The sequence below is a fragment of the Nothobranchius furzeri genome, chromosome 1 (genome assembly GCF_043380555.1).
Source record: "Nothobranchius furzeri strain GRZ-AD chromosome 1, NfurGRZ-RIMD1, whole genome shotgun sequence".
NCBI lineage: Eukaryota > Metazoa > Chordata > Actinopteri > Cyprinodontiformes > Nothobranchiidae > Nothobranchius > Nothobranchius furzeri.
In genome coordinates, this window is record NC_091741.1 from 49,093,190 (window position 1) to 49,118,848 (window position 25,659).

General features: G+C 40.0%; 1 protein-coding gene and 1 long non-coding RNA gene across 2 annotated transcripts in view; one reads left to right on the forward strand and one right to left on the reverse strand.

Annotated features, from left to right (window-relative positions):
• The window catches only part of LOC139067540 (uncharacterized), a 52,679-nt gene extending 50,446 nt beyond the window's left edge, over positions 1-2,233 (forward strand). The window contains exon 4 of the long non-coding RNA XR_011519676.1: positions 1,861-2,233. This is a non-coding gene — a long non-coding RNA (uncharacterized lncRNA). The remainder of the gene's footprint in view (positions 1-1,860) is intronic.
• Positions 2,234-13,111: 10,878 nt separating this feature from the next.
• On the reverse strand, positions 13,112-16,068 carry tmem229a (transmembrane protein 229A). Its single transcript, XM_015958167.3, has one exon. It carries the CDS (start codon positions 15,769-15,771, stop codon positions 14,701-14,703), a length of 1,071 nt encoding a protein of 356 aa, XP_015813653.1. The 5' UTR covers positions 15,772-16,068; the 3' UTR covers positions 13,112-14,700.
• Between the last annotated feature and the right edge of the window lie 9,591 nt (positions 16,069-25,659).

Genomic DNA, 25,659 nt, shown 5'->3' on the forward strand with positions numbered 1-25,659 from the left:
TTATGATTTTTGTCGTGCCACTTTTGTGATAAAATATCAAATATGCTCAAGTCATCATCAAGTCAACAGATGCAAGTCGATTCAAGTCGCAAGTCATTGGCGTTCAAGTTCGAGTCAAGTAATTAGTCTTAATAGATTATATTAAGTCAAGTCAGAAGTCATTAAAATAATGACTCAAGTCCAAGTCATTTGACTCGAGTCCACACCTCTGCTATTCTCTAGGATGTTTTGTTTGGTGTCCACAAGGCTGGAAAAACTCCTGGCAATAAAGCCCTAATAAGACATACTTCAGTTTGTGCATTTTGGTCAATTTATGTTTATTCTAAAAAAAGCCTATGTTATTGTTTCCAGTTAAGCTATAAAAGCATCTGAGAAAGATCTGTAAAAATGCTTAACTTTTATTATGGGGTTGCATTCAAACAAAAACTGTGCCTGACTTGTGCACATTTTAATATTGCCCTTCAGGGTTTTTGTAACAGATGACTGAACAGAGAACTATTTGTGAGATCAGTGTGATCATCTGCAAAAATTGTTTATATTCCACACCTTGTAAAGCAACATTTTTATTGCAATATGTTCTTGTTGCTGATGAAAATAGTTTTGATCATTATTTTAACTCTCTGGAGGCAAGCGTTGCAAAATTGCAACAGTTAAAACCTACCTACCTGGTTACTCCACAAACGTATTTCATGAGAATTTTTTAACTCTGAAGTACCCCTGAAGGACTTAGTTGTTTGCCCTTTTATCAAAACTTAATTTGAGCCTGAGAGGGTCAATGCAAGAATTTCTTTGGCCTAAGTCTGATCATTCTGGATCCTGAACTTGAATAAAGCAGACATCCACCTGCCACTTTAAAAGGTTATCAGATTTTTCTACAAGTAGTCATGTTGCTGTTGTTATACAATTGATAATGTTCTATTTTGTTTAGAGTTTAGGGTTAAGGTATGAAAATGGGTGCTGTATTTGTGTCTGTGTGTGTGTACATGTGCACATTGTGTATGTGTTTTTCTTTTTATTTGCATGTGTACATGAACACAAGTAATTATGACTGTATTCACATGTGCAAAGGTGTGTTTCTTTTTCTTTTCCCCGCACCTCCTGTCCACCTGTAAAGCAATCAGAATTGATGTCTGCGTGCCGAAGACAAGCCTTGAAGTTTTACTCTCACAGGTGGAGCATTATAGCTTCAGCTACAATGCCACGCCTAATACCAACACTTTATTAGAAACATTTGAGATTGTTTTAAATCCACGGAGACAGAAATGAAACGGAAAGGGCGGAGAGGAAAGGAAGAGGTGGGGGTGGGGCGTGGGGGGGGGGGGTTTCACAAAAATAAACAATAAAGGATAAACATGAATTCACCTCTAGACCCGCAGGAAAAAAGAAAGACAGGAAACACACAACAAAAATACAACAGAACCAAACGTCACTGCGCATACCGCATGAGGATATAACAGTAACAATTTCTGCTGAAAAGCACACGATAATAATTCATAGTGCATTTAGTGCCAGCCACAGCCTAAGGTGAAGTGTCAAAAACACCCAAGTCCATGTGAGAGCACCATGTGAGCAAAGATGTGTATCTAAACCTAAGTCATTTGGGCCTATTTCTTTTCTTTTTGGGTCAGGGTGTGTCTGTGTGTGTTATGATATTTTGAGATGGGCTCAAATGTCACAAACAGAACCACACACTAACCAGTGGACTTAACTTTATTTTTGATAGAATGTGACTAATCAGCAGCACCTGTGCTGTGATCCTTGTTCCTTCTTGGTAACATCTGCTCCTTTGCGGCGCCTCTCTAACATTGAACCACAACATTCTTCCACCTGGGCCAATTCTGCCTTTTTTGCTCTTGTCAGACTTGAAAAACCCGACTGACGGGAGGAAAAAGACCTGAGGAAACACAGCACCACTCCGCCTAGCCTCAGGTGAGTATCAGCGTGGGTCAACCTGAATCACATGTTGTTCTTTTAGATTATATTCTTATTTTGTGATGAGAGGAGCTAGACTGACAATCAAAATGATTTAAAAAAAACGTTTTTTCTACTGTTTCCTTTTATTCGATCATCCTGAGTTTCAAGATGAATTAGCTGACACGAGATGGTGACATAAGGAAGAATCTGCTTTTTAAAAACACAAATAGCTAATTCTACTTTACTTTGACCAAAGAAGAACTTACATGTCTCCACTTTCTTCTTCCTCATGACAGTTATTTTTCAAACCTTGTGCCAAATACACCTTTTGCCCAAAATCAGGAACGCGCCATCTTTTCCAAATGTTAAATAATAATGTGTACAAGATGACTTTCATAAGATTTTCTACATCTTATGGAGTAAAATCTTCGGAAATTGACTTTAGAGACAAATCTGGTACGGAATACTGTGCTAGTCTCACAACGATACATAAAACACACCTTTGAAAATAAAGAATACATCAGCTGTGAGCAGATCAGACCTTGTTTTCTGTGTTATCTTGGTCAGGATTTTTGTACCGGAGTGCCGTAAGAGGAAACCCCTTTGAAGCATTTGTTTAACCCACTTTTTACAGTAGAACAGATCCAAGACTGTAAGATTGAGGGAAGAGGGCAACATATTCTTTAGTCTGAACTTTGGAGTAGGACACCCCCTACAGGCCTCTCTCCTCATGAATGTTTAAATAAGACGCCTCTTTCATATTTTTTGAGGAATGTTCAGCACACAGGCATTACAACCATTATGTCCGAAGGGGACGTGTCCCCCACTACTTTTTAAAATTATGCATTTCATAATTCTGAAATACATCAGGTGATATAGCCAATACAAATTATAGTACTCAAGGGGTAACATCTAGTGGCAGAGACATTGCATGAAAGGTTGCCAGAGATACAAGAACTCATCATCAGTACCTCTAAGATGTTTAGTTTTTTCCAGCTTCATAAAGTAAAGGGCATTTTTAATCCAGTGGGAGTGTGTAGGTGGATGAGAGTGCTTCCAGCGCATTAAAATAACTCTCCTAGCTAAAAGCGTAAGGAATGACACAAAGTCAGCAGAGTGAGATGGCAAGGAATCACATCCAGGCAGGATCCCAAACAGAGCAGTTAAAGGAGACTGTGGGATTCTTACAGACAGGACCACTGAAAGGGTCAAAAACTGGGTCCCAGAATGTAGACAAGGCCGGACAGGTTAAAAACACATGGGTAAGATTAGCTGAACCTAAGTTACATCTTGCACAGTTAGATTTAGTGCCAGGGAAAACCCGAGCCAGCCTACTCCTAGACCAGTGTACTCTATGTACCATTTTGCACTGGATATTACAATGTCTGGCACAGATAGATGAAAAATGAATACTCTTCAAAATAGACTGCCAATGATCACTGCTAATTTCTACACCAAGCTCTTTGGACCAAGCCACACAAGAATGATCAGATGTTACAGAGCGTTTAGAGAGAAAAAAGTAATACATTTTGGACATTACCCCTTTCTGATGAGGCTTTATTTCCATTAACATATCATTCAAAGTGTTTTCTGGGGCATTAGGAAAGTTTGGAAAGTGTCTGCTAATAAAGTCTCTAGCTTGTAAATATCTAAACAAGTGTGCATTAGACAAATAAAAATTTTCCAATATCTGAGTAAAGAGGGCTACGCAGTGGCGCAGTGGTTAGAGCTGTTGCCTTGCAGCGAGAAGGTCCTGGATTCGGTTCCTGGCCTGGGATCTTTCTGCATGGAGTTTGCATGTTCTCCCTGTGCATGCGTGGGTTCTGTCCGGGTACTCCGGCTTCCTCCACAGTCCAAAAACATGACTGTTAGGTTAATTGGTCTGTCTAAATTGTCCCTAGGTGTGTGAGTGTGTGTGTGTGTGTGTGTGTGTGTGTGTGTGTGTGTGTGTGTGCATGATTGTTTGTCCTGTGTGTCTCTGTGTTGCCCTGCGATGGACTGGCTCTCTGTCCAGGGTGTACCCCGCCTGATTGCCCATTGACCGCTAGAGATAGCCCCCCCCCCCCCCCCCCCCCCCGCCCGCGACTCCACATGGACAAGCGGGTTCAGAAAATGGATGGATGGATGGATCTGAGTAAATGAAACCAGAGATCCACCCTCAAAAATGTCCTTCACAGAAACAAGTCCTCGACTCTTCCAAAATGCAAAAGTTTTATCTATGAGTGATGGGGGAAATAAAGGGTTTAAATAAATTGGTGAATAGAGGGGCATATCTTGAAAGCCAATGTGCTGCTTCTCTTGAGACCAAATTTTTAGACAATCTTTACCTACAACATTTTTTGAATATGATTTGGAGGGTGCTTTTAATGGAGGGCACAAAAGAGTAAACAGAGAAACAGAATCACATGAAGCCTCCTCCATTGCCACCCAACTTGGCTTGTTCCCATCACTATTACACCAAAATAACATAGTACTAATATTAACAGACCAATAGTAATACTAAAAATTTGGCAAAGCAAGACCTCCCAATTCTTTACTTTTCTGTAAGAGATTATTTTTCAATCTTGTTTTTTTTTGTTCCATATGAACTGTGCGATAGAACTGTCAAGTGTCTGAAAGAAACTTTTTGGAATAAACACCAGAATACATTGAAAAAGATAAAGAAATTTGAGCAGCACATTCATTTTAATACAACTAATCCTTCCGGCCAAAGAAAGAGGCAATATTGACCAGTGGCTCATGTCTTGAGCCAGTTGTTCAACCAAAGGGTTGTAGTTGGTTTTAAAAAGTTTAGAAAACTCCTTAGTAAAATGAATTCCCAAGAACTTAAAATTTTCTGAGGCTACTTTTAAGGGTAAATTAACTGAAGGGTAAGCTGCCGCCATCAAATTGATAGGGAAAATCTCACTTTTATCAAAATTAAGTTTATAACCCAATATTTGGATGTAATTCTTCAGCAGAGAAAAAATTAAAGGCATAGAGTAATCTGGGTCTGAGACAAACAGCAGTAGGTCATCCGCATAGAAGTTAACTTTATGATCTGTACTACCACTTGAGATACCACACATACTACCGTAATTTCCGGACTGTAGAGCACACCTCAATATAAGCCGCACCAGCAAAAAAAAAAAAAAGAAGTTTTCTACACACACACGCCACACTCAAATACAAGCCGCTGCGCAGCAGCCACATGCAGGTCTCTGGCGCACAGCGAATGTATGGCCATAACATAAGATAATTAGATCGAACGACACTATACGGAAGTTTATTGTTGTTGTTTTAATTCAACAAAACGAATTTTAAACATGCTCTGAAAGCTTTTGTCGTTTTTTTGCATTGACTGAGTTCTTCCCGCTGCCGCCTCCAACGTCGCACCATTGATTCATTTATGCCAAGCTCCCATGCAGTGGCTCTGTTTCCTTGTTTGATGGCCAGGTCGATTGTTTTTAACTTGAAAGCTGCAGCATATGCATTCCTCCGCGTGTTTTCCATGACGAGGGTGTGTCTGATGTGTAAACGTGCTGCTTTAAATCAAAGAGTGTCTTCTTCCGCGCATAACGTTTTGCCATGCCTGTCTCACTTTACTGCTGGAAAGTGCCTCTAGTGGTTGTTGGCCAACAAAAATGTACACATGAGCCGCACCATGATATTGGCCGCAGGCTTCAAAGCACAGGGACATAATAGCGGCTTGCAGGCCGGAAATTACGGTATTTGATCTAATAGCTGCTGCCAGTGGCTCTATGGCTATTGCAAACAGAAGGGAAGAAAGAGGGCAGCCTTGCCGAGTTCCTCGGACTAAGGAAAAATATTTAGAATAGTCATTATTTATTAGAGGTGGGAAAAATGATCGATTCTAAGATGCATCGCGATTCAGCCGTGCATGATTCCGCATCGATGCAGCAACGTGACATAATGAGATTCTCTCCCTATGTCTATGTCGGGGGTCGGCAACCGCGGCTCTTCCATCCATCTGATGCGGCTCTCTGTGCTTGTAAATTAATGAATGGATATTTAAATAAAATGCTTTATATTTTACTGCATTAATTTTACATCAGTAAGCTAATTCTAAATGTAAAGATTGTCTGCGTAAACCTGAACAGGTCCAACCCGGTCTTACTGTGAGACCGGGTTGACGGGTCACGCTTGTGCGTAATCATATCAGCGCTTTCTGAGCTGACGAGGATGTGAGATTCTGGGATTCTCCTCAGACGGCTCCTGGATGTGTCGCCACATTGGAGACAGGAACAAGCGCTATTCAGCCAAAGTTTCATAATCTGGGAACATTTTCTAAGTGACAAGTCTCGCTTCAGTCGGAGGAATCTTCCTGCATGCGCTCTGGTTCTGCGACGTGCTCCAAGCCCCTCTCCACATCTTCAGCTCGCTGTGCGCCGTACGTACACGCTGACAGCGAGCTGCGCTGAGCTCAGTGTCCAGCTCAGATGGGAATCATTTCTTGAGTGATTTAGCTACATCTGCGCGAAACGAATAGTGTCAGTTCGTCTGCTTGCGTCGGGGTAATTCTTTCTATTCTTTCTCCGTCAAAATAAATAGTCAAATGCGGGAACTATCCGGTCAACACAAGCCCTGCTTTCAACTGTTCTGTTTTCTTGTGAAAATTGTTGCAAAGAGATATAATTAAACTTGATTAACACCAGAGCCAGACGCACTGCGTTGTTATCTCCGTCACTGTAAATGAGGTAAAAACAAATTGATCGGATCCTTTTCTGACCTTCCTCACCTACAAAGTTTAATTACAACAATCAAACGTGACAGAGCCTGGATTTGTATTCTGAACAGCCTAAACATGTTTTAAAAAGAAACGTATGACAAAAGTGGCACCTGCTCAGTAAAACCACCAACAGGGTGAAAAATATCAAAATATTGTAGGCAGAGACGGGCTACAACTTCTGGATCCACTTTATATAAATCGTTTTATTTATCATCGTCTTATGAAAGATAACTTTGACTCCCAGTGTTTTCTTTACTGTGGGAAACGGGTAATAATGGCTCTTTGATGGGAACAGGTTGCCGACCCCTGGTCTATGTCTATGCAGGACAATAAAGTTTTGAGGTTTTATAATTACTTCTGGGGGCAGAGCTGCAATGACATGCGCACTGCATTGCCCTAGCGCCAATTTGGAACAGAAAAGGCGGACAGGGATACAGGGCCAACATTACCAGTAATCAAAGATGTACCCGTTACATTTAAATCGGATGTCTGGGCTAATTTCGGTTTTGGGATTCTGGATGTTAAAGAATCACTTAACACAGTATTTGTTTACTATTTTTAAGTCCAGTAATATTCTGTCTTAAAGCTGCTCTACCGAAAACATTATTTCTTATATTATTTAAGTAATTATAGGCAGCACACTTAAAAAAATATTGCTCACTATAGTGAATAGATGAATGTTCTGTTTTTCAGGGATTTCGAAATCAAAAAGAAATTGAAAACTATTCTACTGCTTTTATTAAGTAATGAAAAATTTTGTGTGAAGAATCGTGATGCATTTCAGACTCAAATCGAATCGTTAGGCAGATAATCGGAATCGGATTGAATCGTGAGGCAGGTAGAGATGCACACCACTATTATTTATACAGACCTGTGCCACTGGTGAGGAATATAGAAGTTTAATCCAAGTAATAAAGATACAGCCAAAACCAAAATGATTTAACCCTCTGGAGGCAGGCGTTGCAGATTTGCAACAGTTAAAACTTACCTACCTGGTTACTCCACATACTTATTTCATGAGCATTTTTTAACTCAGAAGTACCTCTGAAGGACTTAGTTGTTCATCCTTTTATCAGAACTTATTTTGAGCCTGAGAGGGTTAAAGTATAAAATAAAATAGGGCCATTCCACCCGATGCTTCTGACAACAGCGCCCACAGTTGCAGCCTTGCGGCTTCATTTAATCTATTATTCATTTGATCGTTTATTATGCAACCATGTTAAATCATTGCTGTGTTGTTGGGTGTGACGTGTGATTGCCAAGAAAAAGGGTGAAAAACTGGTTCTGACGAAGGTAACAGCTGTAGCTCAAACACATCAGCAGAAGGTAAAAACAAATCTGTGTATAGAACAGAACAGAAGACTCGAATTAGATAACCAACACAGAACAAACGCAACAACAACGTTCAACAGTTATTCCTGTTTTCTAGTTTGGATAAAGGTCATGAAATCAAAACTTTGATCCTACAATGAAAATTATTATTTCAAGAGGAAGTGTGTAAGACTGCTGTCAATGCATCTAACGTTGACACTTCAACAATGATGCCCTGAAATAATACTGCTGCACACAATTATCTTGTCTGATCTTGTTTTTACCACATTTTGGGTAAACTATTGAAGGCATCATTGTCAACAATGTCTGGATTCATCATGCAGAAAAACAGATTGTGGCAACCTGCTTTTGTTGAATCATTTTACAGTTAAACCACTAGATGGCAGCAATGCTCCAGATAATTTGCATCAATCTTTTGTATAATCTTATCAGCTTGATTTTCTAATTTTTTCATCTTATGTCAAAGGAATGCTTGGCTGCAGTGACATCATCTGGAAATGTGAAAACAAATCTTAATTGGAGCTTTTTGGTTGTTTTGGTGGTTTGGACTTGGTTTGAAATTCAGCGATCTTCTTAAACTACAGACATATTTTCTTGCAACATTTGTTTATTTATCAAGTTTAAAGATGCCTAATCTAATCTAATCTAATCTAATCTAATCTAATCTAATCTAATCTAATCTAATCTAATCTAATCTAATCTAATCTAATCTAATCAGACACGGCAAAACATTGTTTTATTTCTTTGACTGATTGAGCTTCCAGAAAGTAAATCTTGTGGTCTGGATGGAATATACACGGAACATCTGAAATATGCTAACTTTAGGTAATTACCTCTACTGGCCATCTGTTTTACGTTTGATACATGGCATTCTGCCTGATGCACATGTCTACTATTCTAGTCCCTGTCATAATAGACATAGCAGGTAGAGCAGGTAGCATGGACAACTATAGGCCCATTGCATTGGCAAGCATTGTATCCAAGGTTATGGAAATAGTGCTACTAAGTAGGCTAAAGGATTTTATCTACTCTACAGATAATCAGTTATATATATAATTATAAAAATAAGATGAATTCTGTAATTTTTGTGTTTGTGAGGATTAAATAAACTAACAACTAAATGTATTAATCAACCAGCAAACACAATGGCATCAGTATGAGCAGTAAGAATGCCACAGGCTTTTGGGCAGAGCTCATGTCGTTTGCAATTGAATGAATAAGTAACTAAGAAAAGATGTGATCTCTTGGAACACAGACTCGACTAGATTAGACCCGTCTTCGGTTACGTCTGACTTCCTGGGAGTGGAGGGTTCCACTCAAGAGCTCCAGTTTTATGAGGAGATTGGTTTCTTTAATGTAACAGCATCCTGTTGGTGGTAACCCCACCTGAGGGTGTAATCGTTATCCTCTCGTCTGTGTCTGTAAATATATTTATACGTTGTGTGTCGAAAACTGAGCATCAGAAGACTCTGATCTCAGTGTGTCGTTGATCCTACCTGTGAATGAATGAAGCACTTCCCACATAGTCGGGCCTGGTCAGAAATAAAAGTGGGTACCATTGATGGGGGGAGGGTGTGTGTGGACTGTAACGATCAGGTGACATCACGCATCATTACTGCAGACCTCCACTGGACTATTGAAAGACAAGGCAGTGCAGCTGTGGACAGACTGAGACAAAAGGTCAATAGATGATACTGGATGCTGCTCCTGCGTGGGCAGAAAGAGTAAAACAATGGCCGCCGGTTAGCCTCTGTCAAAGTCAAACACCCGGCTTTATCAGAGGAGTGTCTGTAACAGCTGAGTCAATTTGCAAGAGATTTGACTGCATATGAAAATTAGGAACAGATTGGTAGCAGCAGAGCTTTTATTTCCTGCTCTGGAATCATCAGACTAAAAAAGTGCTGAGAAGAAAATATGTTAAAAACAATAAAGGATTTAAATGTTAAAACACTTTAATATCCTATTTTAACAAATTAACTGAAATGTGATCCATTCATTTTGTTGGTATCTGAACTAGGTAGGATTTTAATTTCCTTCACTAGATCAGTGCCTCCTTAGATCATGTGAGGCACTGAACATGGTAATTAGTTGACATTTTCGAAGAAAAAAAAAGTGATTTTCCATAAAATACATTTAGATAATTATTATCCTATTATAGCTTTGTTTTTATTTAGCTCAAAAGGGAGTAAAAAAAAAAAAGAAAAAGAAAAACTGCCAAATGAGTTCTGAGTGAGCTTTTGGTACTTATGGGGTTTATTTTTAAGTTTTACATGAAAGCTCTGATATGCACCAAACCCTTAAAGGTCGGCCATAAAGGAAGCCATAGTTAAACAGTTGCAAATCACTTCCTGTTTTCTTTTATGTAAAACCACAAGTTGTGTTAAAACTCAGCAGTCAGCAGCTCCAGTTAAAAACTACGGGGCTAAAGGGTTACGTGTGTGTGTGTGTGTGTGTGTGTGTGCACTTGCTTACTTGCGAGCTTCAGGAAGTCATTTGTATTTTACGTCTATGATGTCAGACTTTATGTGTTGAATTAACATTTTTTTTCGTTGTACCTTTGTGAAAGTCCTTTAACATTTTATTTATTTATTTATTTTCCTCACTTCTGCTGCTTTTTACACTCATCTTCCTTCCTATCATTTTCAGCACAAATTGTCAGGAGAAGATTTTTCTTAGTTGTGAAATTCAGACCTGAATCCTTCAGGCTTAAAAGACTCAGGCTCTTTAACTGAATTTGCAGTGCAGGGTTTGGTAAATTGAGTGCTTTAAGAGCTCAATATATATATTACCTCTACTTATGACCAATAAGCTGTGATTGTCACACCCTGTCCTGTCTCCCATTCTGTTCAGTCCTGTGTCCAAGTTAATTGCTCCCACCTGCCTCTCGTTTCCCAATCACCCAAGCTCCCAGCCCTCTTGTATTTAAACCCCTTCAGTTCTGTGTCTCTTGTTGGATCATTGTTTCTATGTTAGCGTGTTCTCTATTAAAACCTTTAATCGTTCCTGTGTGCCTGCTTACCTGCTTCCCTCACCCGCATATGGATCCTTGCATCCGCTTCATTCACCGTCACGCGCTGACAGTGATACTCTATCTAAATATAGAATATCAACCCTGCTTGGTCTTTATTGTGTTTATCAGAAGATTCTAGGAGTCTTTATTTATTAGGGGATTCTACACATTTTGTTTTGATTCAGAAAACAGTCAAGTTTATAAAAGTGAGAATTTATTTTACCAACAATTAAAACATGACAAGTAACTAAGCATTAACTGTGATGGGTAGAACTAGATGTGATGTGTGAAACCTGTGTGAATGCGATGAACTTCCGTATCTAGGAGAGCTGAGTTCTGGATGTAAAAGAATTTGGTTTGCGTTAAGCTATGAGTTGATTATTATCAAAAACCACATCCAGACGCAATCTCACTGTTTTCTACGTACCCAAGTGGAGACGCCTTTTTCGGATCCAAGATGTCGGGGGAGGGGGTGTCGGAGACCCCAGGTACCGGAGTCCATAGATTAACTGCAGTACGACCAGGTCAGTCCAGAGTCATCTCCAGGTAACGACAGTTGGAACTAGTTTGCGTCTCAGGAATAACTCTTAAGGAGTTCAATAAGTCAGCTTGTTCTGCAGGAACTGTTTTTTTGTATCAGCTTCGCAGGTGCAAAAAAGTTTTGAAGATGTGTCAAAAGCTTTGGTGGTTAAAGAGGTGTTGCTTCAGGTGGCCAGTCTGAAGCTTCTCTAGAACAGAGGGAAAACCTGAGTAATCTGGTTTTAATGTTCTCATGTTATGATTGTGTAGCCAACCAGAGGTTGATACGCTTGAGGATTATTACCGAGAATCTCAGGAACACGCCTTCTTTGATACCGGAGGCTCTGATCTGTGGTAAAGGCTATTCATGTGTCATCGGCTTAACTTTACCTTACTTGTCCTTGTGTGAGTGCAAATGATTATGACCTTGTCAAGTAAACATGCAATCAATCATTGAGAACAGATTAATGAAACATTTCACTATTTATAATCATAAGTAGCAATAAACAAACATTTATTTACTGATTATCTAGCTTATAAGTTTTAGAAGTTCATATATAATTTTAAAATCTTCTTTCATCTATGAAACAAGGAGTCTTAGATATAAGGGTGCTGTGAGGGACCTTGAGGAGATAATGTTATTGTTGACATTTCATTATCTCTGTCAGAGCTGCAGGCTCTGAGCTCCAGCTGGTGGGAAGAAGGCAGGCTGATTTAAATGGAACACATGCAGTCTCGTGTCTCCTTTTTGACCAGATGTTGGATGGTCAAACAGTACCTAAAACTGACCATTTGTGGACATTACAGCAGAAAACACCGTTTAACATATGTAAGACACAATTTTAGCACAAACAACACAGAAAAAAAGGGTCAGCCAAAAAGCTGACTTCATGCAATCTAATTACATGTAAAATTTCCATGTAATTTCATTGCAAAAAACCAATAAAGATTTACTTTTAAGGTAAACTGTTCTTATGTTTGTTTCTTTTACTTGTGCTTGACAATTTAAATAAATAACATTTGCGATAAAAAAAGTTGTATCTAAACATATTTTCAGTGATTGCTAGGGCCAAGACTTTTTTTTGGGGCCATGCAGTTTTCTTCTTCAGTTCAAATGAAGGTCAAATAACTCCCATAAAATTAGCTGCCCCCTAGACAGTTCTTTAAAAGTCCTGAAATTGGGATTTGTTTAAGTAGGATTTACTAAAAATTCTTATTTTAAGTTTACGCTTAGATTATTTGAGTTTACTTTAACCACTATGATAAATAACACTTGTGATTTAAACATTTTCAGTTAAATCTTACTTAAAAGTCTTAGCTGGTGTTCACCAGGGCCAACAATCTTTTTTTTTTGAGTGAAGGTGAGCAAAAAGTTATTGACTGAAAGAGTCGACATTTATCCATGATCTATTTTTCTGAAAGGGTATTGTTGTGTTGTATTTTATAATAAGTATTGTTGTTTGACAGTATGACTATTTAATAAAGTTTCCAAGAAAGTCAGGTGGTCCATTTTACACCAAACTTTCAGCAATGAATAATAAAATTGCACCTTGCCAAACAATAACTCATATTCAAGCATTCGATTTAAATAAAAGTAGAAACCAGAGTTTTGTTAGTCAACTTTATTTTATTTTATTTTATTCATTCTCTTGCATTACACTGCAAGTTATTTAAACATTTCTTGTCTTCATTAAATTGTTTGGTCATTTTAATCTTCAAAAAGTGCACAAACAAATGTAAAAGGTGGTTTTAAAACAGTCGGTCGGCCATCAAACAAGTTGGTGTGCAAAATCATTTACTCATGCAGTAAAGGATGTTTAAGATTATAAGTATAGCTGCCAAGTGCAAAATGGACTATAAGAAAACAGCACAGGAACTAGAGTGCTCTGAGGATTTTTTTATATTGTTTGTGCCAAACACCATTCAAAGAAAGTGCAAACACAACACAATATTTGAAGGATCACTCGGAAAGAATGATAAAATACAGGGATGCACCGATACTGGTATCAGTATTGGGCCGATACCGATACCACTATCGGTATTGATAAAAGTTAACTGATACCAGGAACCGATACCAGTGCAGCTGCCTGAAAGTGGCTTCACTGTAACTTGTCATTTCTGTTGACCTAATATTATAGTTTTGTGATCATTTCTATTTACATATTTTATTTTTTATCTACCTCACAGTATTTTCCTGTTGAAAGCAGAGGAGAAAATAAAACCTGTATTCCAATCCATTGCATTATTTTGTGTCGGTAATCGGTATCGACGAGTACTCAGACCCAAGTATCGGTATTGTATCGGTTTGGAAAAAATGGTATCAATGCATCCCTAATAAAATCTATTTTCCTTAGTAAAAACAAAAGATGCTTTTTGAGTACATTTTTTTGTGTTGCTTAGTTAAGGGAATTTCTTAATTCTATATGTGACGAATCTGCAGTTTTGGCACTTGCAGATAAGGAGAGGAGTCATGTTTGTTCGAGTCTCTGTTTGCACAGGAAGGCACTCCAGCAAAGTAAGGTTTGGTTCATGAAATATTCACAGTAGAACTACACTTGGTTCCAGTCATCAATTCTATTAAAAGTTCTCCTTTGCTACATTTACGACTGGTTTATGTGATCTCTAATAGTCCCCATGTGGTGTAATATTGGGCAAATTAAGGGAAAATTGTGATTATTTTTTCTTTTAGAGGCGTAACAAGAACACAAAATATTAAAACATGTTCATGTGGCAGTTTCTCTGTAAGTGGGCTAAAGTGAGTTATTTATAATAAATGTTTTAGCATGCAGAAAGGAGCTCTTGAAGCACGCTGATGGAAACCTTAAGTCACATGACCTGGACTAAATTCAAGGTTTAGGACTTGACTCAGGAGTTCCATGTATTGGGGCCTGACCTTGTGGGTTGCAAAACAATATGACTTGGTCCCACCTCTGATATAACAAATAAATAATATATAAAAGTAGGAAGATGTATAAAATAACATTACATCTCCACTTGATCTAGTTTACTTTGGGTAAAAATGGCAGTAAGTTAATCGAATAACAATATAACAATTGTAGGTCTTATGGACCCTGACCTAAAATACAAAATCTACAAGTGTGCAGCTCTTCTACCATAAATTGGATAATTAATTTAAACACTCTGATGAGGAAATTTCTGCTACCATTACATGTGAAGCAATTCAAGCCCATGAAAATTAAAGAGTTTTGTTCTTTGGGTCCAGTTGTCCATTAACTTCTCCAATTTCTCCACCATTGCACTTTGCCCCTCTGGTGCATTTGATTGTGAGCAGGATGTTGGACAGCACATCCTGGTACAGACTGAGGAAGACCCATCCAGGCAGGTAGAGGATGGTGATGAGTCCCATGAAGTTGTGGGGGTAGTGGGAGTAATCCCAGGAGCAGGCATCAAACTGCCTCAGGGCCAGACCCCAGGTGAACTCCCAGGTGTAGACGAAGCAGATGTAGATGGGGAGTCTCTGCCAAGTCCCCCAGCCTCGATCAAAGTGCAGACGAAAGTAGAGCTTCTCCACCACGAAGCTGCAGCTCCCGTACATCAGGAAGGACCACAGGGACGTGTGGCCACCCAGGGTCTGATCTGCCTTCTCTACCAGGTTGAAGAGGGAAGTGAAGAGCACCTCGTCCAGAAAGCCATGCATCCCAAAAAAGACAAACCGAATGAAGCCGGGGAGACCGTGGGAGAGTCTCTGGTGGCGGAGCTTCCTCCAGAGGTCGGTGGCAGAGGCAGGACAATACTGCAGATGAGACAACCCTCTGTGAAACACCTGAGAGAAATAAAGCGCCAGGATGTAGTGCATCACCAGCTGCGTTCCAGAAACCACCCGCACCTGCTCGGCCAAGGTGTTAATGTTCCCGATCAGGATCTGAAGCCCGATGTACACGGACGGGTAGAATATGAAATGAAAGACCACAGGCCGACCTCGGAAGCAGCTCTTTTGGGAGTAAATCTTCTCCAGCGCAAAGTGGGTCAGCGCGTGCATGACACAGAGATACGGAGAGGAGAAGCCCACGAGCTTCGGGTCTCTGTTGTTTATGAGCCCCTGTACAGAGGACAGCAGCACATCCAGGGTCACGCCGTGCATCCCGTAGAGGTAAAGCCGCATCCATCGCGGCAGGTCCCGCAGCGACTCCTGCGCGTGCTCGGTGTCTCCGGACGGTTCTTGTTGCCGGGGCATTGCAGCTGTTTTTAGGCAGCCGGCGGGTTCTCTGGAACTGAAGCGGGGACCGTGTCCCCTCCGACCGGCCATGATCAGCCGCTCTGTGTGGAGACACTAGGATGTCCTCTTTGTTGACATTGTTTTCCGCTGCTGTCTCGTAGTGAAAGCTGCGGCAGCGAGCATCTCCCCATAGCGCGCGCTGCCTTCACGTGCACCATGGAAAAAAACAACTCCACGCGACGACATGGAGACCGAGAAAATGTACATGTAACAGATAAACAATCTTTTTTTAAAGCACCCCCTGTCGCTCTGAGCTCCAGTTAAATAGCTGTTTATCCTCCTGATATAAAAACAAATTATTTTAAATTTGTTGGCTTAATCTTTGAGTCTTTCAGCTGAGACTTGTGAGAAAGTGTAATGACATAAAAGCACGATAAAATAAAAGCAAATAAACAAATAACACCCTAAACTGGGTTATTTATTATATGTGGGCTATACTGGAAAGATTCAACCGTATTTAGTTCGTATAATCAAATGCGGCTAAAATTTGTACCATGATGTCCGTGAAGTAAACATAACGGACTGGACAATTTTCCAATAACTGAGATTTGCGCTTCCCATCACCGGAACGCGCACCGTCAGACAACTAGATAGCCCCCTGATAAATCATGAATTTTACTGGATCAGATGAATGTTTCTCTGATTCAGTGTGTTTGGTAGTAATGGTCCAACATCACAGATCTGTCTCCAAAAGAATTTAAACTAAGAAGAAGTACACAGTCTGAAAGCTGACTAAATTAATTAAATGCATGCACTCTAACTTTACTACATGAAGCGGTGACATCCAGCATTGTTTCTATGGAAACTATGAGCTGCAGCTTCCTTTGGGCCCTACACGTTTTAACACACATAGATGACTAAAATTGTTTTGTGTGAGTTAAGTTCAGACAGAGCAGAACTGAAAAAAAAAGGGGGGGGGGGGGGGGCTGTCCGAATAAAAACATATAGCTAAATGTGTGCATGTTGGACGATAGTTGTGCGTAATTTGTAAATGATTAAATGAACCAAATCACACAAAGTTTATTTGAGAATGCTGTTTAAAAGTTTACATCTGAAATAAAGCACACATTTTACATTTGCGCTTTTGGTTTCCTCTGTGTCGATACTACAAGCAATGTGTTCGAGAATGCACATTTGTTTAGTGTTTTATTGTCTTCCGCAAGTATGTTTGCATAGTTAAGTGTTAATATATAAAATAGGGGTTGTAATTTGTGACCTCAATTTAGGCTGACCACTAGATGGTGTTGTTTAGCTGACGTACTTTTCTTGTATTTTGAGAGAATACAAAAAAAAGTTCATTACTTAAAAATAAGGAAATCTCCAGAATGTAAATGTTTCCAGTGTTAAAAAGTTATAAATGATACAATGTTTATGTTTTTTATTAATAAGAAATGGCTAAAGTGACAATGTGTAGTTTTTAACATTAATATCTAGAAATATCTATTCAAATGTTGTAAACAACTTAAAAGATGCCCAGCTGTTGAAAAATATTAGCGGTTTCATAACATAGAACCATAGAAATCGGGTCTAAAATACATGGAGTGGGTCTAAGTCTCTGGAAGATGCCATTATGGATGCCACGTTTCCTTCTACAGAAGCCTGTGAGGACAGAATGCATTTACTGATTTGTAATAAATGGTTACAAAACTTTCAGCATTAACAAACATAGTTCTTTAACACATTTACCTCTTCACTCATTGCAAGTGATGAAAGGGAATCTGATGTTCTTGTTATTTTGCTGGCAGTTTCACTCCCAAGGATTTTTGACCGTAATGGCCACCTGTTGGTAAGGTCTTACTTGAACACGAAAATAATGCTTGCTTGCAATGATTTAGGTATGTACTGTCCCCTATCGCCAAGAAAATACACACTGTCACTTTAAGATGCTGGATGCTTGTAGTGACTGTGCAGACTTTGTCTTGATTTACAGCTTTAAATCTACAATGGAAAATTTTGAGGACAAATGAGCTTAACCCCCCCCCCCCCCCCCCCCCCCCCCAGGTTTACAGGCAGGTTTCCGGTTCTGGCACAAATGTCTCAGGGAAGATACCCAAGTGTGTGCGGCGCTGCACCGTCAGTGTTCATTTTTGCCATTTGGATCATCAAATGGATGGGTGGGAACTTTCTACAGATGAATGAAGATAAGACTGAGATCCTCATCTGTGCCCCAGATAAGATGGTTCCCAAAGTCAGAGACTCTCTTGGTCTGCTTGCTTCTCACACCAAACCTTCCGTCAGGAATCTTGGTGTGACCTTTGACCCAGCTCTCACCCTGGATTCTCATGTCAGTTCTCTTGTTCGCTCTTCCTTCTTCTATCTCAGTAACATTGCTAAGCTGAGTCCCATTCTGTCCCGCTCTGAACTTGAGACAGTTATCCACACCTTCATCTCCTCACGTTTAGACTACTGTAACTCTCTTTTCACGTGTCTGAGCAGAACCTCCCTGAACCGTCTACAGGTGGTTCAGAATGCCTGTGCTCGGCTTCTGACCAAGTCCTCCAAACACACCCACATCACCCCGCTTCTCCTCCAGCTTCAATGGCTGCCAGTCAACTTCAGGGTTCATTTCAAGATCCTGGTTCTGGTCTATAGGGCCTTACATGGACAAGCACCATCTTACATTGGTGATCTTCTTAGTCCCTACACCCCCAGCAGGTCTCCTTGGTCCAGTGATCAAAGCCTACTGGTTGTGCAGCGCACCAGGCTAAAGACCAAAGGTGACAGATCATTTGCTGCTGTGGCCCCCAGACTCTGGAACTCTCTCCCCCTGAGCCTGAGAACAGTGGACTCAGTGGTCTCCTTTAAAAAGCAGCTGAAGACTCACCTGTTCAGGCTGCTTTTGTGTGACCATCATCACCACCCTCTCCTTATTCTGTTCTTATTCCGCCTTTCCTGGGATCCATTGATTTCCCTATTTCCTATTCATTTTCTCTCTCCCTTCCCTTACATTTTTTATTTTCTCCTCTTAAACATATTTTAAATCATTTTAAAAATCTTTTTCTATTTTTTTGTATTTGTGAAGTGCCTCGTGATTTTTACCTTGAGAGGCGCTATATAAAAGATCTTCTTCTTCATCATTGTATTTTACAGGGGAGCCAAAATGCTCCCATCTATGCGACCTAAACGACGCAGGTGGTTTTTCAAGCTCCTCTCCTCTGTCATGACCACCGCTGTGCGTTTCTCCTTTGGACTGAGCAGGTAGCACCTCTGTCCTCTACATGACCGATCCGTGAAATGTGTGCATGCCGAACTGTAGAGAGCGATCCAAATAGATCACTGATCAGTGATGATCTGTTGCGCCCCCTAGTGTTTGAGTTCAAAACCTAGCTTGTTTACATATTTGTCATAACAGCTTTAATCTGATTACTGATAATTAGAAAAACAAGTAAAATGTGTAGAAATAAGAAAAAGTGTGAGATTGTAAAAGTTAACCAAATAAACTAGAAAGTTTTATTCTTTAAAATGAGTTTCCTGTTGGCTGAAAGTCTTCGTTAGATACACATCTGTAGCTGATTAAACGTTGGAACCTGCACAAGGTTTCCACTACAGCTAATGAATAATTACAAGCATAAAAAATCACTTTTACTGAACTAAATTATTAATGATTGCATTAAATGTCACATGGTTGTCGCTCATTTATTTTCAGCACACATTCAGAGTGTTCATTAAATTAAAGATGTGGTTCACTCGTTCATTCAATACATTTGCAGTGGTTTCTAAAAGGAATAACAAGACAATACAGCTTTATTTATATAGCACATTTCCTAAACAAAGGAAACTCAAAGTGCTTGAATGCCTTGCAAGTCGTTCTTAGGGGAAAAAAGCTCAGATGCTTTAGTTTCAGGAACCAGCAGAACGCCACATCAGGGCAGAGCTTAAGATAGCAGGATTTGGAGTCTTATCTCTTCATATTTGGACATCTAGCCTCTGATCCTGACTGATCTGTAATGTTGATGTTTTATCTCCACAAATATCACAGGCCAGGAGGAATTCTGCTGTGTGGTGGAGTTGGTAATGCAAACCGTTAGATTCTACCAGCTGAGATGTTCTCTGCTGTTGCAAAACCAAGTGACAGTGTGACGTAGATTTGCCAAGATTTTCAAATCCTAGCGGTTTACAGTAAAGCCGGGCGTACACTGTGCGACTTTTTCACTTTTTTGAGCCGATTTTCCAGTCGTGCGAGAATCCACGAGATCGGGGCGAGTTTTGCGCCGAGCGGTCGTGTAGTGTACAGGGGGTTACGAGAGGCAATTAACACCACGTGACCAGCTGCCAATCAGCAGTCGTGAGGTCGCACGGACTTCTGGCGTGTTTAAAATTTCGCTCGTCCCTCGTGAGGGTATCGCACTGTTGAAGCGGCGCTGCGAGCAGCTGCGACCCAAAAAGTATCAGAACCGCTCACGGCGCATGCGCAATCCTGCATCAACACCGCTCGCTATTTCCCTAATAACACACGCTGTTCGTTTTTATTTCTAGACGTTTTTTTACTCACAAAGATTGTCAAGAAAGCGTGTTTGTCGTGTTCATGTCAAATTAACCTGATCACAAAACACAGATTTACTTTCTTTATTTCGTTTTACTCATCCAACCCCCATAAATCCCTGTGTCCTCCTGCAGCACTCCCGAAGGACAACAGGCAAGACAAAACAAAAAAGTCTGACGTGTTGAGTAAAAACTGCTATTTTTAGCATATTTTTCGGGCCGACGTGTTGCTACCAGACATACAGTGTGAGCAGTAAGATCGCATCCGAGAACTGGGTCATACAGTGTGAGCGCATGACTCGTGAGATCTGCTCTACGAGGAAGTCGTACAGTTTGAGCTGAAGCTGAACGCTTCGAGTGAAAAAGTCGCACAGTGTACGCCCGGCTTAAGTAATGAGTAAATTTTATTTATACAGGACTCGACTCAGCGCAGACACAGAATAACAAAGTGCTTCACATTGATCAAAACAAAAATAAAACAAAGTCATAAAATCATAAATAGATTAACATCATAAAATCAAAATCCTCTCAAAACAGAATTAGATTAACGTAAAAAAAATAAACTCATAAAATTATAAAATTTCATAAACAGATGAAAGATTAAAAATTTGAGTTAAAAATGAAAAAACTAAAGATTTAGGTAAAAGCAGCTTTAAATAAATTTGTCTTCAGCTGTTTTTTAAAAGTGTCCAGACTGCCAATGCTGCGTAAGGATAAAGGAAGATCATTCCAGAGTCGGGGTGCAACAGTCCGGAAGGAGCGATCACCTCGATTTTTGAATCTGGTCTTTGGAACTTCTAGAAGGTTCTGGTGTGTGGACCTGAGGGCTCGGGGTGGAGCATAAGGCTTTAACAGCTCAGTAATATAGGGAGGAGTTTGACCATGTAGAGCATTGAAAGTTATAACCAGGATTATAAAATGAACTCTAAAGTTAACGGGTAACCAGTGCAGAGACATCAGAATAGGAGTGATGTGTGCTCTTCTGTTTGCTCCAGTTAGAAGCCTCGCTGCAGAGTTCTGGACCAACTGAAGGCGGTCAAGGGCTTTTTTGTTAAAACATGTGAAAAATGTGTTAAAGTAATCTAGACGGGAGGAGATAAAGGCATGGATAACCATTTCAAGTTCATGTTTTGACACCAACCTTTGCAGTTTGTAGATATTTGTTAAATGATGAAAACAGTTTCAGACCAATGTTTTTGAGTGACCTTCAAGAGACGTTGATTGGTCAAAAATAACACCCAAATTACTTAAGTTTGTCTTGACGGCAGAGGACAAATGACCAAGTTTTAGACTAATCAGGGGAACCATGCTCTCAGGGGCAATGATCAGACTTTCAGTCTTTTCAGAGATAGACACTCTAGTAAGTAGGAAGTAGATGGGGGTGAAAAACTTTACCTGATATTTCTGATTTTATTCTCAAAGAATGCTAGAAAGTTGTTACAGTCAGACCTTGAGTAACTGGCATGAGCGGGGCGTGAGGAGAAACAACCTGGTTTATGGTGTCAAACAGGACTTTAGAGTTATTTGTTGTTTACAGCAATCAGCTGAGCAAAGTAAGTGGCCCTAGAAATGTTCACCGTCTCATTCAGAGATGTCATCAGTTTTTTAAAGTGCAGCCTGTGACTTTCTAATCTAGTTGACTTCCAACGTCTCTCGGCTCTGCGGCATGTCCTTCTGAGACTGTAAATGTTTTGATTAATCCAGAGACTTTTTCTCTTGCTAGAAAAAGTAACCTGCTTAACAGCAGCTACTTTATCTAAGATGCTGCAGCATTGTTTATCCAAGGACTGGATGAACAAGCTTGGATCATCACCCTGAACTGAGCTGCTGTCAAATAATCTAGAAAATCCATCCACCGCTGACTGATTAATGATACGTCTCTTTGATTTTAGGTTGTGAGGGACGGATTCAACATTAGATGGAACATTAAAGAAAATTCAGCTGTGGTCACTCACATGAACCTCTTCAACATGTAAATGATTGATTTTTAGTCCCAAAGAGAAAACAAGATCGAGAGTGTGTCCCATTTTGTGTGTGGGGCCTGAAACGTGCTGCTCTAAGTTAAAAGACTCCATAATAGACATGAACTCCACTGCTGTGCTACAATTAGGATCATTAATGTGTAAGTTAAAATCACCGAGGATTAAAACTTTTTCTAGTTTGATCATTGATGATAGAAATTCTCCAAATTCAGAGAGAAAAGGGCCAGCTGGACCGGGAGGTCGGTAGATTAAAATACAGTGAAATACATTTAGTAACCCTGCTTTGATGACGTGACATTCAAAAGTTGTAAAAGGGCAATTTTTCACCAAATTACAGACATGTTTGTCCTTAAAGAGCAAGGCAAGACCTCCACCACGATGTGTCGGGCGTGGTGTGGTAAACACAGAGCAGTTTGGTGGACGTCTTTCATTGAAATGTACAAAATAGCCATCTTGCTGCCATGTCTCCGTAAGAAATAAATAGTCCAACTTTTCTCTAGTAAACAGCTCATTTAAAATAAAGGATTTGTTTGAGATGGAGCGGGCATTTAACAGGGCACACTGAACTGAATCCTGGAGAACATTTGCCTTCTTAACCTGTTGGAGGGGGATGGGTCGTAAACATCTGGTGTTCTGGGTTCTCCGGCCATGAATACATTTCACGTCTTTGCTGGTTGATAAATGAACTGGAACAGGGAAACTTTTGGGTTTGTCAGCAGAAGACAACATTTTGGGAATTGTGACCTTTGGAAGACTAACAAACTGTCTATTTTCTATCAGAAGCTAATGCAGGAGATATGTGTAGGAGACTTTTTTCATGTTCAGCCTGCATGAGGATGAGATGGGGGGAGGGGGTAGTAAAGATGCATCAGATGCATTGATAATCTCAACACTTCCTTTTTAAACATCAAGTTGTTTTGAGCCTAAAGATCCCCAAAAGGTAAATGAGTGTATTTTCTGTTTTGTTATTTATTCTTTAGATGTGTGTGTGTGTTGTGGAACATGCTGCAACTTTGTTTTCAGCTGAGAGGATGTAAGAGTGTGTGGTGAGTTTCCATGCGTTTGTGTGTTTTTGCCTATTTAAACAGTCTCCTTTGTGTTAACTTTCAATAGAACAGGTCTGCATTCTATTATTGTAGTGAGCTCCAGGAAGTGTCTGTATGTTGCAGTTCTTTGAACTTTGTGTGTGTGTGTGTGTGTGTGTGTGTGTGTGTGTGTGTGTGTGTGTGTGTGTTTGTGTGTGTGTGTGCGTGTGAGTGTGTGTGTGTGTGGTTATGCAATAGTGTTTTTAGAGACCAAAGTGGCCTTTCTTAGGCACATAGAAGTGGGTTTCTGCATTAAATCCCTGAAATCAGAAGAAGAGCAGCAGCAGAATCAGTTGTGAGAGAAAATAAAATTAGTTCACGTTCTAAGTCAGATTTTTTATTTCCGGAACCGACTGAACCATTTTATTTTTATCTCACCCAGAAAAATCAAACATCAGGCTGCTTTAGTAAAGGTCATCTTGACTTCTTTGATTTTGTCGAGTCTTCTTTACGGCGTCGGTAAAATGTTATCCTGAGGAAACAAAGGAGAGTGTGACTGAATGTAAGAAATCACATAGTATTGAATGTTTGTTGGGATTTAAATGATTTAATCTGGATGTTTCAAGAACTAATAATCCCACTTATTTCCATCTTTTAGCTCTGAGTCTAAAATTCACTATTAAAAATCAGCAGAGCTTGAATTGTTGATTCAGAGTCAGCAGGTCTGTCTCTCATACCATTCTTTTACATGCTAATGTTTTTTTATAGAGGCTTTTTAACAAAATGACCAGAAATGAGAGAGTCAGTAACTGTTTGGAGCTACATTAACATTCATTTAAAAAAATTTCAATTCTTTTATATATCAAAGCCACCTTTCCTACAAAATAACCCCATTGCACCACAGTATTTCAATAAAAAAAACATGCTTGTTGATTTAACGTGTTTGAACACTAGATGGCAGCATTGTAACAATCTCTAGCATGGATGGGCCCCTCTTACTTTTTAAGCCATAAAAACTCAAATATTGTTTTTTTCCTCCATTAAAAGAGACAATGACTGAAAAGCTTCAAGATTTTTCACATTTAGCTGCAAATGCTAATGTCCTGAACAAACTAATTTATTGGTTTAAAATTACGCATTCAGCTTACTGTGTTATAGCTGTAGAGTAGTTATGGCACATTCAACTCCTGTAAATTCACAAGAAATCAAGCTCTTTACAGCTTCAGCTAATAAAACATTTCCTCATCTGATGTGTGCTTTTAAACTCATTACAGGTGTGAACAGCTTGTAAGATGACCTTAGTTGACACTGGATAGATGTGAAGCAGCAGTTAAACAGGAAATGAATGTGAACCTGTTCTTGAAATGAGACCCCACCCCCCTGAAAATGTAATTTCAGAACCCATTTCCTTCCATTTGAGCTGTTGCTGAAAGGACCTCTGGCCCCACGCTCTGGAGCTGTCTCGTGGTCAGGTTAGGTCGGGTTATGTTTTTAGTGCAGCTTTTGTCCTTGCATGAGTGCACCTTGCTAATGCTCTCAGGTGAACTTTAATTTGCAGCTTGTTGTTGTTATTTCAGTCATGTCCGATCATCAGATGTTCCCTGAATCACTGTGTGTTCTTGTTGCATGTTGAAAAAAGTGTGTGTGTGTGTGTGTGTGTGTGTGTGTGTGTGTGTGTGTGTGTGTGTGTGTGTGTGTGTGTGTGTGTGTGTGTGAAACTGTGAGCCCCTCCAGAGTTTGAAGAAAGAGTCTGAAGATGAAGATTGATTAGTCTAACCGACAAGGGCTTTGCTCTCTTCCTGGGAGCGGTTGAGGCTCTTGTTAGCAAATCCTTCCTCATTAAGAATTCTGTGCAGCCCCGAGACCCTCCAGAGCTTATCCACTCTGCAACACAACACCCAGGATCAGCCAGCCTCCCCTCCTGTTCCTGTCCCCGTCTCTGCTACTCCCCGTCCTTTCATGCTGCAATTCATCTTCATCTGACTCATCCACCTAGCTCACGGCCTTATCTCCTCTTGAAAAATTTCAAATGTATGGTTTTGTAAAAGTCTGAAGAGGAGACTTTTAAATATTTAATGTCACCCAGATAAGTTCTGAACTTTTAACTCTCCTCGGAGAATTATTTTCACTCTCCCTCTCGCACGGCCCACTGGCTTTTCTTGTATAATTAATCTGCGTCGTCTCCACCCTGTATCATTAATCTCATTTTCCACCTATTCTCTCCTCCTCCCTCATTTTGTCTCCTTTTCTCCACAGTCACATTAGAGCTTGTGCTTTTAACCTTGTCATCTTAAATCACCTCTGCCACCTCCTCCACCCATCTACATCTCTTTTCCTGTATTTCCCCCATTTGTTGCTGCCAACTGTCGCTCATGCTAACTCAGACAACCTCAAAGCGCTAAGCAAGATCCCAGAAACACGTGTTATCA